We start from the raw sequence: 15271 nt of genomic DNA on the forward strand, positions 1-15271 counted from the left end.
CAGATGCAGTTTGTTTCAGTCCTTATCCTGATCCCATTTAAAGGGAAGAGTTGAAGGAACTTTTTAGTCAGCGTTTTTCCAACTTTGAGACCCACTAATGGGTGGGAGAACCAATTGAGATAAAATAGAAGAGAAAACATCAATGTGTATTGTAAGCAGTAAGGATTAAGTATGATTTCAAGATTTTTTGTTTCAGGCCTGTGTGTGTATAACTAGATTGTGATGTAACATGTATTTCTTGCTTGGAGTCCTAAGTAAAAAAAAGTTAAGAGTGTTTGAAGTTAGTATGCCTCAAAGTGTATTCTATGGAACAACAGAGTCCCACAGTGAGTGATTTGTATATTAAAAAATATCTTATGAAAATACAGGCCTTGGCCAGTTGGTTCAGTGGTAGAGGGTCGGCCCGCCATGTGGAAGTCTTGGGTTTGATTCCCGGGCAGGGCACACAGGAGAAGTGGCCATCTGCTTCTCCACCCCTCCCCCTTCTCTCTCTCTCTCCCCTTCCCGCAGCCATGGCTCAAATGGTTTGAGTGAGTTGGCCTTGGATGCAGAGGATGGCTCCATGGCCTCCGCCTCAAGCGTTAAAATGGCTCAGTTGCCGAGCCATTTTGTGCTGTGGCCCCAGACGGGCAGAGCATCGTCCCTTGGTGGGCTTGCCGGGTAGATCCCAGCTGGGGCACATGTGGGAGTCTGTCTCTGCCTCCGGTCTCTCAATCAAAAAAAAAAAGAAGGAAAGAAAATACAAATTTGCTAACAGACTCGTATTGTGCTTCTGCATACTAAAGGGTCTCAGACATCAAAGTTAGAAACCTGTTTACCTTTGTTTAATCCAGTACGTCCCAGACTTACTTGACTACAAAGCCCTTTTTTTTTTTGAGTGACACCAATTTACACCCTGCCAAACAGTCTGGAAATGCTATTCTGGGCAAATGCTGCTGCAAACCCCCGGCCCTGCCGTAATTACCTGCTGGGTCAGCCGCTCTCTCTCCTTCTCCAGCATGTAGGTGACGTCATCTCCTTCTGCTGTGTCCTGTGCGTGCCTTTGCCTTTCTTCCTCAAGGTCTAGGATCACCTTTAAAGAATTAAAAAAAAATTATTGCCAAATATCAAGGAATTACACTTATAATACAGTTAAATGCTAAGTGCCTATCTAACTGAGCACCTCAGATAGTTCCCGAGTTAGAGAGAGAAGTAAATAAATCCCAGCCAGGCCACCACGGAGCACGTGGTCTTGTGGGGTGGAAGACGAGCTGTGCTCTAGAAAACAACAAGGTGCACGCTTTCTGAGGTCTACACAGAGCAGTCTGTAAGCAGAGGGCAGGAACTGATTAATTAGCTGCAGGGGCTGAGAAGGCTTTTGGAGAATTAACAGAAGGTCCAGGAAACAGGCAGTTTGGTGGCACTAGGGGACAGGGATAGGTAATGAAGACAGGACGGGACCGCGGCAGGCGGAACGTTCGGGCCCCTCCCCTCAAACGCGCAAGTCACGGAGAGGGGCCTGAAATTAGACATCTCAAATGGCTGGCATCCTAACTGTGCCTAGCTCAATTAATAGCATGCATTTTGCACTGGGATTTGAAGGGGAGATTTTTCATAGGGCTTTTTATTAACCTGCCTGCCCATTTCACTTACCCTGATGCCCAAGGATTAAGCCCAATTTTAAGGAAAATGCAAACTGAAAGGGACATCTGCCACCTAACCCTGCTTGTAACTACCTACACACTATTCTTTTTTAAAATTTTATTTCCATTTATACATTTTAGGGGAGGAGACAGAGAGAGATAAAGAGAGAGAGAAGGGGGGAGGAGCAGGAGGCATCAACTCCCATATGTGCCATGATGGGGCAAGCCCAGGTTTTGAACCGGCGACCTAAGCGTTCTGGTCTACACTTTATCCACCACCACCCCATGGCCATTTCTCGTTGTTTATTCTCAATAACAATTCTTATAAATGGAGAGAGGAAATTTTCCAGGACATGTAACTCCTCTTTAAACACAAGTGAAAACATTTTGGTGTCCTTCCTTCCAGTTTAAAAAAACATCAAATTTTTCAATTGAACAGAAAGACAAACTTTTGGCTAAAGGCGGCAGATCATCTCCTCTCCTTCCCAACGGCCCTCTGAAACTAGAGAAAATGCAACGAAAAGAATAAACCCACAAAGACAAAGAGAGAGACTTGAGCAGACAAGGAATTTAAATAATACTCTGAAGAGAGAGGAGACTGGAGGAGGGAAAACTACTTTGGTATGGGGGTGGGGGGTGAGGGACGGTTGCCCTTCAGAGCTGGAAGAGATGAGGAACCTGGAGGCGGGCGTGCAGAGGACAGCTGTGACCTGGGACAGGGAATAGGGGGTGGGGCTGTCCTCTCAACTTTATTCTCATACGTTGAATGTTAGCAGTGAGGCATCTACTGCCCAGGCATAAGCAGATGTTTATCCTCTGAAGACACAAACTAGACAGGCTCAGGATCTGGGAAGAGCAGATATGACAGAGAACAGGGGTGAGGAAAGAGAGGTATGTTTTGGGGGGAAGATGGAAGGAGTGCAGAGAAAAGGGAGGTGTGGTGGAAGAAAATGAAATCCATCTACAGCAAAAGAAGTTAACTGTCTAAAACTGATAAAGCGAGAGAGCTGTATATGATTTAGAAATATTGACGTGCTCTAAATAAATGGTTATTAGAAAATGTGGTTGCCTGACTACTGAGGAGCAGGAATGGAAGAGGTGGACTAGGGAACTCTATTTTTCACAATAAGAGTTACTATGTAATTCACTGTTCAAACCACAATGCTTCTGAGAGTCAAAGAGGGTATATACCATTAGCAACCATGCCAAGGCGACAGGAGAAACTGGACTTTCTCAGGCAAACTGGGTCTATAAGCACCGTCATTATAAGCCTCTTGATGCTACTTGATTTCCAGAAGTCATGTGCTACTTTGATAGGACACTTAAGATTAGACAGGCAGTTGGTTTAAAATAGTTAACACCCACAGACACTTACATCACAACACAGTATTCAGGAATTTTGAATTATTTTTAATTTCTTCCTTTCCCCAATCACCTAGAGCCACAAATCATCCCAATACTACCCCTTCCGTGGGAGTCGGCCAGCCAGCCTTCCCCCAGCTCAGTTACCTCATGCCTGAGGAGGGTGGAGGCCTGCCTACCAAACGGGGCTGTGGGGGTTATCTTAGAGGATTATGTGGGAACCCCACCCTCTCAGTTTAAAGGCAGCTAGCTCAGATCCACTGATACCTTCTAAGTTGGGGCCCAACTTCAGGTCACTTCAGCAGACCAGAGGTGAAACTTTTCTGGATCTTTGACAATGTTGAGAATTCAATTAAAGATATAGGGAAAAATGTCATTTTCTATGAAAATGCATAAGCTTTTGGCATTCTGTATATTTTGAGGGGGGGGGGACCATGAAACACCTGGGGCTCATCATGGTTAAGAGCCTCCACTCTGGCCTTTCATTCGGACTCTGTGATGGGACAGAAAAACCAACGGGCGAGAACTAAGCCTAAGCAACTTGTCATGCATTTTAGGCAGAAGGCTCCCTAATGCAGGTAAACATAAAAGTAATCAAACTGCAGCTACTAATCCGATTTTTCAGAATAAATGCTTCATACTAATTCCACCGATGCCCCCCCCCCCCCCGTTGGCATAGATCTAAACCAACAGTTTAAAGAAAAATGCAGATTCTAGCCAAGCATGTTTTACAGGCTAAATCAGAGCAGTAAATGACAAGACGGGGAATAAAATCATAAGCACTAGAATTCCAAAGAGCTGAGGAAAGCACAGGTTTGCCTTCCTAATCAGGGGCTAGAAGACCTGGAGGAAGAGAGAGAGAGAGAGAGAGAGAGAGAGACACACACACACACAGTTTTGTAGTAGGGTAGAACAGTAGTTTTAAGGCAAACAGTCCAAGGGACTGTTTATGGTTTCATGAGAAATAAAATGCAATGAAACTCAAAACCAGAAATAAATGAAAATAACCTATTGGCTTGTATGTTTCTGGTCAGGTCAATATTCTCTCCTCCCCCTCTCCCTCTCATTCTCCAAATACCTATTCATCTTTTTATTTATCACGTAAGTAAGCAAACAGAGAACACCCCCTTTAGCTGCGAGCGTGGTCAAGCCCGTCTGCTTGAATGATGGGGAGCAGGGGAAACACAGCAAGGCCTAGGTCCTATCAGGAAGGAATGCGGTCTTGACTATGTCTGGCACACTCCCTAAATCGAACATTTCCAACAACCTGTCTTCTCTTTCCTATCTCCTGGCTCCTCGGTGCGCCAACGGGCTTTCTGATACCTGTGGAACGTCCAGTCGATTGCTGTGAAAACTGGCAGCTGACCAGAACTATCAGGCATTATTTATAAAGCCTTCCCAGGAGTGTGTGGGGCCCACGTGCCCGGGCGCGCCCACCTTTCGGTGCCTGCTCTCGGCGGCAGCCAGCTGGGACAGCATGCGCTCCTGCATGTTCTTACACTGCTTCATCACCACCTGGAGAATCGAGAGGGGGTTCGTGCAGACTGGCTGCTTCTCGCCATCGCTCTTCTCCCTCAGCGTTTCGAAGTCTCGCTGCAGAGCCAGCAGAGGGTCACTGATGTTGTACTTTCCATAGCGTTCTTCAATGAACGTGCCTCTGTGTTGGGCCTGGGAAAGAAAAACATGGTCTTTTGCTTTTTAAAACTGTCAAGGAGGGGGATTTGCTAGCGGTGACACATTAAAGGTGGTCGAGTTAGTATAAATCTACTAACCTTTGGCATTTGCATTTCTAAAATATGCTAAACATGATCATTTTGTGAGTACATATTTGGAGACCTAACAAGGTGGCTATAGAGAAGTCAAGTATACTAAACATATTTTCACATGATAATCTAGGACTATTTGTGATGTGTACATATGGCGGGTCAAGAGGACAGAGGCACTTAAAACTAGAGGAGCAGACAAAATCCCTTCCACCTGTGGTCACATGCCTCCCCCTCTTCCAGTCTCTGTTCGGCTGCTAACTTGCATCCTCCTGTCTGTCCCCTTTGGGGGGTGAGCTCTGAGGAAGAGAGAAGGTGGGCGGGGGACGTGGGCTGGTGCTTGGAGTCTGGTCTAAGGCTTCGGGCCTGGGTGCCAGTCGGGCCCAAGGGTCAGGAAGGGATCGGAATGATATTCTCAGGTTTCCTGCTTCTCTTACCTCTGCTAGGAAGGACCTGAAGTACCTCCATGGGCATCACAGATTCTGTGCAGGTGCACAGAATGACAATAGCAAGTACTCTATGACATGACACTAAAAGTTGCCCGAGACATTTCACAAAAACGTGTTAATATGGCATTGAGATAGCTTTCTCAAAAACCACAGCAAAGCACCACATAATTTAAACTTTCAAATGAAATCTAGTTAAGAAAATTACTGTAGTTTACCAATTAAAAATTATCTCAACGGGGACTATATTTTCTTATAACCACCATCCAAAGTAGGAACCCACTTGAAAAGGGAGATACACAATTCAATGGCTGTGCTTAAAACAAACAAATCAAAACACCCTAAATAGAATAAAGCATGGGGTTTCTTTAACACAGAGTATGTTTTAGTGCTGAAAATCTGATGCCTCCTTTTTTCATTAAACAGCCCAAGTTCAAGACCCAGGAATCACAGCCTATGCTACTAATCTGTGCTGGTATTAGTTGATAAATGTTCAATCCAGAGTTAGAAGCACTGGGTTTTACTTTGTCTTGACAAAAAGGTGACTTAATTGGAGTATCTGGATAATACTTGTATTTTGGAAATAGAAAAAGGTAAATCCATTTTGTTTAAGTCACTGCTAACCATCTTCTTTACCTTACTGTGTGTGTGTGTGTGTGTGTGTGTGTGTGTGTGTGTGTATTAAAGAGGGGAGGGACTTGAAAGAGTCCTATTTTTTTCAGGTTCAAATTAGAAAGGAAAATTTCAGTAAAATTTCAAAATAAGCTTTAGTCCATTTAGAATGGAGAAAGACAAGACCAATTTCTGAATTATCTATTTACATTTTATTATTATACTTAAAAATCACAGTGATGCCTGACCAGGCGGTGGCTCAGTGGATACAACGTCAGACTGGGATGCAGAGGACCCAGGTTCGAAACCTCGAGGTCGCTGGCTTGAGCGCAGACTCATCTGGTTTGAGCAAAAAGCTCACCAGTTTGGACCCAAGGTCACTTGGCATGAGTAAGGGGTCACTCACTCTGCTGTAGCCCCTGGTCAAGGCACAGATGAGAAAGCAATCAATGAACAGCTAAGGTGCCACAACGAAGAATTGATGCTTCTCATCTCTCTCCCTTCCTGTCTGTCCCTATCTGTCTGTTTGTCTGTCTGTCTCTCTCTCTTACACACACACACACACACACACACACACACACACACACACACACACAAATCAGTGACAGTATAAAGCAAAAAAGCTAGTTTTCAGTTACATTTTAAAAAACAGTAGTGTCACCCTGGCTGGGTAGCTTAGTTAGTTAGAGTGTCGTCCTGCCTGACCAGGCGGAGGCGCAGTAGATAGAATGTCAGACTGGGATGCAGTAGAGTGTCGTCCTAATATCACAAGGTTGTGGGTTCAACCCCGTCAGGGCTCATACAACAGTCAACCAATGAACACATAAATAAGTGGACAAGGAAGAGGGAAAAAAATGCTTTAAGAAGCTGAAATTGCACTTTTCTGTCACGTTTATGATTATTATTTTAAACTTATTTAATGAATTTAGTGAGAAAGGAACACAAAGACAAGAAGAGGGACCCGTTCCTTTATGTGCCCTGACTGGGGGTCAAACTGGCAACCTCTATGCTCTGGGATGACGCTTTAACCAACTGAGCTATCCAGGCACAGCTGTCACTGTTTTTTGTGTGTGACAGATACAGAGAGGGGGACAGATACGGACAGACAGATAGGAAGGGAGAGAGATAAGTATCAATTCTTCATTATGGCACCTTAGTTGTTCATTGATTGCTTTCCATATGTGCCTTGACCAGGGGCACAGCAGACCGAGTGACCCCTTGCTCAAGCCAGTGACCCTGGGTCCAAGCCGGTGAGCTGTGCCCAAATCAGATGAGCCCGTGCTCAAGCCGGCCACCTCGGGGCCCCGAACCTGAGTCCTCCATGTCCCAGTCTGACGCTCCATCCAAAGCGCCACTGCCTGGTCAGGCAGCTGTCACGTTTTTTAATTCATGGTTACCATTTCTGTATGATTAGTGATGGTAAAGGAATGGTTACTGGTACTGAAATTGGATTAGTAGGGCAACCCCACCCAAACAGATAAACAAACTAACTTCTTGGAAACCTGAATATCTTTATGATCTTTTCCTTTTTCAGAACACCGTGGAGAAAGTAGGATGAGAGAGCAGGAGCTGGGGGTACCATTCACGACCTTGACATCAGATCTGCTGAGAACTGTCTCTCAGGTGTGAGTATAGAGTTAACGAATCCTTACAAATAGGACTCTTTTAAACCCACGTTGTTATTACCCTGTATAATTAATAAGCATCACTGAGGTACGAGTAATGGATAGAGAGCTTGTTTGGTGAGGTCTGACTTCTGAGAACAGTTGTTAAGCTGTTTTCTGTTGAAGAATTTCACAGCAATTACATAATCACTTGCATAGAAATTGCAAGTTGTTCAAAACTGGTGGCTTTGCACATAAATGAAAAGAATCTGTGGAATAATCTAAAAAAGGCTCCTTGTCAAAAACAGTTCATTTAAATACACTCATTTAAAAAAAAAGATTTTATTGATTGATTTTAGAGAGAGGGGGGAGAGAGAGAGAGACAGAGAGAGAGAGACAGAGATTTTGAAGGTGAGGGAAGAGCAGGAAGCATCAACTCCCATATGTGCCTTGACCGGACAAGCCTGGGGTTTTGAACTGGTGACCTCAGTGTGCTAGGTCAAAGCTTTATCCACGGTGCCACCGGAGGCCAGGCTTAATTAAATACATTTTAAAATGGGAAAAGTGAATACAATGATTATACCAAACACTGGGTTGAAATACAGGAGGCAGAATAGAGTATTTTTCAACCAACTTAATGCCTCAATCAGGTGCACTGTATAGATGACAGGTTTAACAGCACAAATAACAATAACCAAGAACAAATGTTAAGATTTGAAGAATGAAAGAAGAGCTTTAGTGGACGTGTGTACTGGTTATGTATTCCTACATAACAAATTACCCTGAAGTTTAGCAGTTTAAACAGTAAACTTTTTTTTTATCTCATAGTTTCCTAGGGTCAGGAATCTGGGAGGGGCTGGCTGGTATTCTGGCCCAGTGCCTCCTAAGATTGCAGTCAAGCTGTCAGCCAGCACTCCAGTCATCAGAAGGTACACTCGAGCTGGTGGGTGTGTTTCCAAGCTTACTCACATGGCTGGAGGCACAGGCTTGGGTTCCTTGCATGTGCTGACTTCCTACAGCGCCAGTGATGGGCGAGATAGAGGTAGACAGACACACCAAGGTGGGAGCCCCAGCCTGGTGAATAATAATCTTAAAGCGACACACCATCACTTCTGATGTGTTCTATTGGTCACACAGACCAACACTGGTCAGTGTGGGAGGGAACCACATAAAGGTGTGACTATCAGGAGTGGGGTCATTGGGGGCCATCTTGGAGGCTGGCCACCACAGGTGAATGACTCACTGTGCTACCATTATTTACATCTCAGGTGAAGATTTAGTATTAAATTACTACTTCAACAGTATTTCAGCTATTTTATAAAGAAATCAATGATCTTGGGTTGACTTTTGAGGGAAGGAATTCAGTAATACAGCTGAAACCAATCAATTTCTTATAATTTCATTATTTTCACTTCACTGACAACCGATATTTTAATTACAGAGCAATTCCTACATTGTCAGAAAACATAATGCTCTCTAATTTCAGACAACAAGAAAATAATCGGCTGGTAGACAGATTCAATTACACAGGGTATTACTACAGCAGACAAAACATACTAGTCATCTCGGACTCATTTATTTTTACTGTCCCAGGCTGAGTGAGACACACCACCACTGAAAGCTTAAAATAAACCACGCAGTATCCCCGGAGTCTGCTGTGCTCGCTCTCCACAAATTTCAGCTCGCTGTGAGAAACTTCAAAAGGAAACACAAAGCCAGCACCTCCTTTTCCCTCCCCAATATTATTTATACTATGATAGGAAATTAATCTCTTTAACTGGGGTTTATATTCAAGTACAGGCTTTATTTTCAAGACTCAGGCTGGTGCCATAACTGGATTAGAATGTATCTTTGCCATTTACTGCAAATTCTGAAGCGACACTTTAAAAAGTAATGAGGCAGTGTGGCACCATGGATAGAGCGTGGGGGACGTGGAGGACCCAGCTTCAAAACCCTGAAGTTGCTGGCTTGAGCGCGGGCTCACCAGCTTGAGTGCGGGGTTGCTGGCTTGAGCATGGGATCATAGACATGACCCCATGGTTGCTGGTTTGAGCCCAAAGGTCACTGGATTGAAGCCCAAGGTCGCTGGCTTGAGCACTTGCTCTGCTGTAGCCCCTCGGTCAAGGCACATATCAGAAAACAATCAATGAACAACTAAGGTGACAAAACGAAGAATTGATGCTTCTCATCTCCCTCCCTTCCTGTCTGTCTGTCCCTCTCTGTCTCTGTCAAAACAACCAACCAAACAACCAAACAAACAAAAAACAAAACAAGGCCCTGACAGTTGGCTCAATGGTAGAGCATCAGCCTGGTATGTGGAAGTCCCAGGTTCAATTCCCAGTCAGGGCACAAAGGAGAGGCAACCATCTGCTTCTCCAACCCTACCCCTCTCCCTTCTCTCGCTCTCTCTCTTCCTCTCCCACAGCCATGGCTCGAATGAGCAAGTTGGCTCTGGGTCATGAGGATGGCTCCATGGCCTTGCCTCAGGCACTAAAATAGCTCAGTTGCTCAGCAATGGAGCAGGGGCTCCAGATGGGCAGAACATCAGTCCCAGATGGGGGCTGTTGGGTGGATCCTGGTAGGGGCACATGTGGGAGTCTGTCTCTCCACCTCCCTGCCTTTCACTTGATAGAAAGAAAAGAAAGGAAAGAAAAAGGAAAGAAAGGAAAGAAAGAAAGAAAGAGAGAGAGAGAGAAAAAGAAAGAAAGAAAGAAAGAGAAAGAAAGAAAAAGAAAGAAAAAGAAAGAAAGAAAGAAAAAGAAAGAAAGAAAGAAAGAAAGAAAGAAAGAAAGAAAGAAAGAAAGAAAGAAAAAAGAAAAAACCAACCAAACTCCAGATAACTCCAAAGTAACACATCACTAAAACCACTTGGGATCCCAGACAACTAATAACTACCCATCCATTTAGCAGTTAAGCTTGAACTACTATGTGACATTCTATGTAATGTGGCAATTAGCATTTATCTCTAGGGCTATGATTCAACAGTTCTCATTTATCTTTTTTTCTTCCTGCCTGAACTATAAGCAACTCAAAGCACTTCTCATACCTCCTTCTTCTTTCTTCTTCCTGTATTTAGTCTGAAGCTCAAGACACTTAACAGATGTTCACTTTTCAGCCTCTTTCCTGATGTCTCAGCCTCTCCTTACTCTCATCATTTCGTGAGGTCAACATTTTATTTTGCTGTTATTAAAATCTATGATTTACTTAGTATAATCACTTAAAGGCAGCCGTTTTCAACCTTTTTCATCTCATGGCACACATAAACTAATTACTAAAATTCTGCAGCACACCAAAAAATGTATTTTTTGCTGATCTGACAAAAAAGATAGGTATAATTTTGATTCATTCACACCAGACAGCTATTGTGTTGACTGTAGTCATTTAATTTTTTTTCAATTCATTGATTTTAGAGAGAGAAACATTGATCTGTTGTTCTACTTACTTATGCATTCACTGGTTGATTCTTGTATGTGCCCTGACCCAGGATCAAACCCACAACTTTGGCATATAAGCACAATACTCAACAATTGAGCTACCCAGCCAAAGCTACTGTTGTTGTTATTATTATTTTTATTTGACAATCTAAGGGAAAAGAGGTCAGCGTTCCTGACTAAATAGTTAGGTATTGCATGTTTTAAAAATTCTTGGCCCTGGCTGGCTGGCTCAGTGGACATAGCATCAGCCCGGCCTGAGGATGACCTGGGTTCGATCCTTGGTTAGGGCAACAACAGAAGTGACCATCTGCTCTGTTCCTCTCCCTCTCCCCCTTCTTTCTCTCTTCCCTTCTTACAGCCAGTGGCTGGATTGGTCCAAGCGTCAGCCCCAGACGGGGGCTGCCAGGTGGGTCCATGTGGGAGTTTGTCTATCTCCCCTCCTCTCACTCAAAAGAAAAAATTCTTGGCCCTGGCCGGTTGGCTCAGTGGTAGAGCGTCGGCCTGGCGTGAAGAAGTCCCGGGTTCGATTCCCGGCCAGGGCACACAGGAGAAGCACCCATCTGCTTCTCCACCCCTCCCCCCCCCTCTCCTTCCTCTCTGTCTCTCTCTTCTCCTCCCGCAGCCGAGGCTCCATTGGAGCAAAGATGGCCTGGGCGCTGGGGATGGCTCCTTGGCCTCTGCCCCAGGCGCTAGAGTGGCTCTGGTCGCGACAGAGCGACGCCCCGGAGGGGCAGAGCATCGCCCCCTGGTGGGCAGAGCGTCGCCCCCTGGTGGGCGTGCCGGGTGGATCCCGGTTGGGTGCATGCGGGAGTCTGTCTGTCTCTCCCCGTTCCCAGCTTCAGAGAAATTAAAAAAAAAACAAAAAAACTCTTGAGGCACGTCGGTTAAAAATTGTTAGTTAAGCTAATATCAATGTACACATTTAGCAAACTGACTCTGATGTAGAATGAACTTCAAAGATACCCTCTGGAGTCAGTTTGCATCCACAAATGTTTATAAAAGCAATTATTTACATAAGGACTGACTTTATAATTTATTGTTATTTAACTAAAGTGTACTAAATTCTTTTGAAGGCTAAAAATGGTAAGTTCAGTACAAATATTTCTAGCTAGTGGGCTCCTTTTTGATAGAAAAATAATATGGGTAAACAGCATAATGTGCTGTTTCAACATTCAGATTTTTTCATAGTCCTAGGAAAATATCTGGTAAAAAGGAAATACATGTGTTGAGGATTTTTTGTCTGTTTTTTTCTATATATATGGTTGAAACAAGTTACATACACTTTCTGGACTGGGTCTACAACTTTTTGATGTGGAGAGAAATGTGTAAAGGGATTCAACAAGTCATGAACAAATGAATGCTCTCAATATAAATTACAGACTTTGAGTGTGTGTGTGTGTGTGTATATATATATATATATTTTACAGAGACAGAGAGAGAGTCAGAGAGAGGGATAGACAGGGACAGACAGACAGGAACGGAGAGATGAGAAGCATCAGTCATTAGTTTTTCGTTGCGCATTGCACATCTTAGTTGTTCATTGATTGCTTTCTCATATGTGCCTTGACTGCGGGCCTTCAGCAGACCGAGTAACCCCTTGCTCAAGCCAGTGACCTTGGATCCAAGCTGGTGAGCTTTTGCTCAAACCAGATGAACCTGCGCTCAAAAGCTGGCGACCTTGGGGTCTCGAACCTGAGTCCTCAGCATCCCAATCCGACACTCTATCCACTGCGCTACCGCCTGGTCAGGTTGAGTATAATTTTTAATGATGCATTAGATCCTAATCTCTTTTATTCAAGAGACCTGGATCTCTTAATGAGAGTTGACACCTGACTCAGAATAGTCACACAAAACAGGGATGGATCACAGACGTAAAGATAAAATATAAAAGGCCAAAAAGCACATGAGAAAGCGCTCATCTCACTGGTCTTTGGGGAGGTATAAATTAAAGCAATAATAAGGCACCACTCATTTAAAATAAAGACATGACCTATATAAAATAAGATACCATTTATTTTAGCTGCCAGAAAGGCTAAAAGTAAAATCTGACAACATCAAATGTTGGAAAGGACGGGAAGCAACCAGAACACTTACACACTGCCAGAGGGAGTGGAAATGGTGCAATTACTGTGGAATTAATCGGAAGTTTCTCACAAAGTTAGAAAAATTCCTACCTGCAATCCTACCTCTAAGTATTTATCCAAAAGAAATGAAAATATAATCCACACAAAGACTTTTACACAGCTGTCCATAGCATCTTTACTCAGAACAGCCCCAAATGGAAACAAATAGCAATCAATAAAACAGATAAACAAAACGTGATGCATTCACACAATGGAATACTATTCAGCAACGAAAAGGATTGAGTTACTGATGAACATGAAAATGATACTGATGAACCTTAATGTTATACTCGACAACAACAACAACAACGAGCAGGCATAAAATAAGACATCCTGTGTGACTGTGTTCTAACAGGCAATACTGATCTGTGGTGGGAAAAAAGTCAGAACAGTGGTTGCCTCAGGGTGTAGGGGGACAATTCACTTGGAAGGGGCACAAGATGACTTTGTGGTGTGATGAGAATGTGTATGTCTTGATAGGAGTGTGGGTCAAATAGATGTGTGCATTAATCAAAACTATTAAAATAACCATCTAAGACCTGTACATTACACTGTATCTAAATTATACCTCTAATTAAAAATATATAATGAACATTAAAGGGGAAATTAAGTTACGTGTCATAGATGCTTTAAATATAGTGTTTCAGAAACATGGGAACTTCAAGCCAAGGTAATTTTTTGTTGTTGTTGTATTTTTCTGAAGTGAGAAGCAGGGAGGCAGAGAGACAGACTCCTGTATGAGCCTGATCGGGATCCACCCAGCATGCCCACTAGGGGGCGATGCTTTGCCTGTCTGGGGCATTGCTCCTTTGCAACTGGAGCCATTGTAGCACCTGAGGCAGAGGCCATGGAGCCGTCCTCAGTGTCCAGGCCAACTTTGCTCCAATGGAGCTTTGGCTGTGGGAGGGGAAGAGAGAGATAGAGAGAAAGGAGAGGGAGAAAGGTGGAGAAGCGGATGGATGCCATGGCTGGGAATTGAACCCAGGACTTCTACACGCTGGGCTGATGCTCTACCACTGAGCCAACTGGCCAGGGCCAACCCAAGGTAATTTTAGTAGTAACAATAGTAGAAACAACAAAGGAGGCATTAACAAGGCCAAGCAGTGTATTTAGTGGTTTACACATCTAATCTAATTTAGCAACACTCCTTTGAGGGTAGCCATCATCCTATCTGCATTTCAGACAAGAAACTGAACATTAGCATGTGACTTTCCCGAGATCACAAAGCCAGGTAAGTAGTGGAGAAGAACAGTAAATGGTATACAGTAAGTACTGACCACACAGACAAATACTCCCCAGCACTCTGCAGGAATGCATTTCAACTCAGTACGTCTAGATCAGCAGCTTAAAAATGAAGCAGAACAGACTAGAAAACCCTGCAGAGCACTGGCTGTCATAAGGCAAGTACTGCTTCAAGAAACGTTTCTTTCTGGCATAAGAATACATGTGTGTGTGTGTGTGTGTGTGTGTGTGTGTTGGTGTGTCCCCGGGTAACACTATAAAGTCTATTTTTAACTATGTGTTCCTGTCAAATAAGTTTGAAAAACATTAGAATAGAATGAAGAACCCAAACGTCAGACTCTTGAATCTATGATTTTAAACAGTTTAAGCTAAAATAAATATGTAAAAGCTAAAATAAGGAATCAGTATAATTATTTCATTTTAAACTAACAAATGTGATAACAAGTCTATAGACTACAAGTTCCAACTAATATCAAATATACAAAATGTAACAAACAAATAAACACCTCTGTTATCAGGGTTAGACAAGCAAAAACAGCACTGCTGAGGTCTGGGAAAATTTTCTGGACTATGGATGATTCCCAGGAGATATGCTCTAAATGCTTTCATTGAATACTTACTTTGCTGGGTCCTAAATATACTAAGTAATATAGGCAACAATCTTGGAATATGGTAGATTTGACTAAAGTAAGATGTAGTCCTCTGCTTCTAAGGAGCTTAAAATTTGCCAGACAAGCTTAAGACCTAACAGCAGAAATAAACAAGTTACCTTTGCTCGCTAAATATTTTCTAAACAGTATCATTAATGTTTAGAGGAACACCAAGTACAGTTTGTTTGATCAGAACTTTCTAAGACTCAGACCTCACACTCATAAGAAAAAGGAAGGAAAAGGCCAACCCGGGAAGTGGGCGGGTTCTGGCAGATAAATGGGGCTAGCAGCAATTTAATGAATCACAGGAAACGCCACGAGGTTGAGGGGGCACACAATGCAAAAGCTGTCTCTGAAGTATACATAGAGACCCAGCCCACAGACCCGGGTGTGCTACTTGAAGTAACCATGAA

General features: G+C 43.4%; 2 protein-coding genes across 3 annotated transcripts in view; one reads left to right on the plus strand and one right to left on the minus strand.

Annotated features, from left to right (window-relative positions):
- The window catches only part of ST7L (suppression of tumorigenicity 7 like), a 176785-nt gene extending 169371 nt beyond the window's left edge, over nt 1-7414 (plus strand). The window contains exon 15 of the mRNA XM_066246754.1: nt 7340-7414. Within this exon, the coding sequence (XP_066102851.1) occupies nt 7340-7363 (24 nt within the window). The 3' untranslated portion in view covers nt 7364-7414. The remainder of the gene's footprint in view (nt 1-7339) is intronic.
- The window catches only part of CTTNBP2NL (CTTNBP2 N-terminal like), a 50748-nt gene that overhangs the window by 4616 nt on the left and 30861 nt on the right, over nt 1-15271 (minus strand). For both annotated transcript variants that reach the window (XM_066246750.1, XM_066246751.1), the window contains 2 exons: nt 4422-4652; nt 965-1072 (listed from right to left, as the gene is read on the minus strand). In XM_066246750.1, the coding sequence (XP_066102847.1) occupies nt 965-1072; nt 4422-4652 (339 nt within the window). The remainder of the gene's footprint in view (nt 1-964; nt 1073-4421; nt 4653-15271) is intronic.

This window comes from Saccopteryx bilineata, chromosome 11 (assembly GCF_036850765.1).
Source record: "Saccopteryx bilineata isolate mSacBil1 chromosome 11, mSacBil1_pri_phased_curated, whole genome shotgun sequence".
In the NCBI taxonomy this organism is placed as follows: Eukaryota; Metazoa; Chordata; class Mammalia; order Chiroptera; family Emballonuridae; genus Saccopteryx; species Saccopteryx bilineata.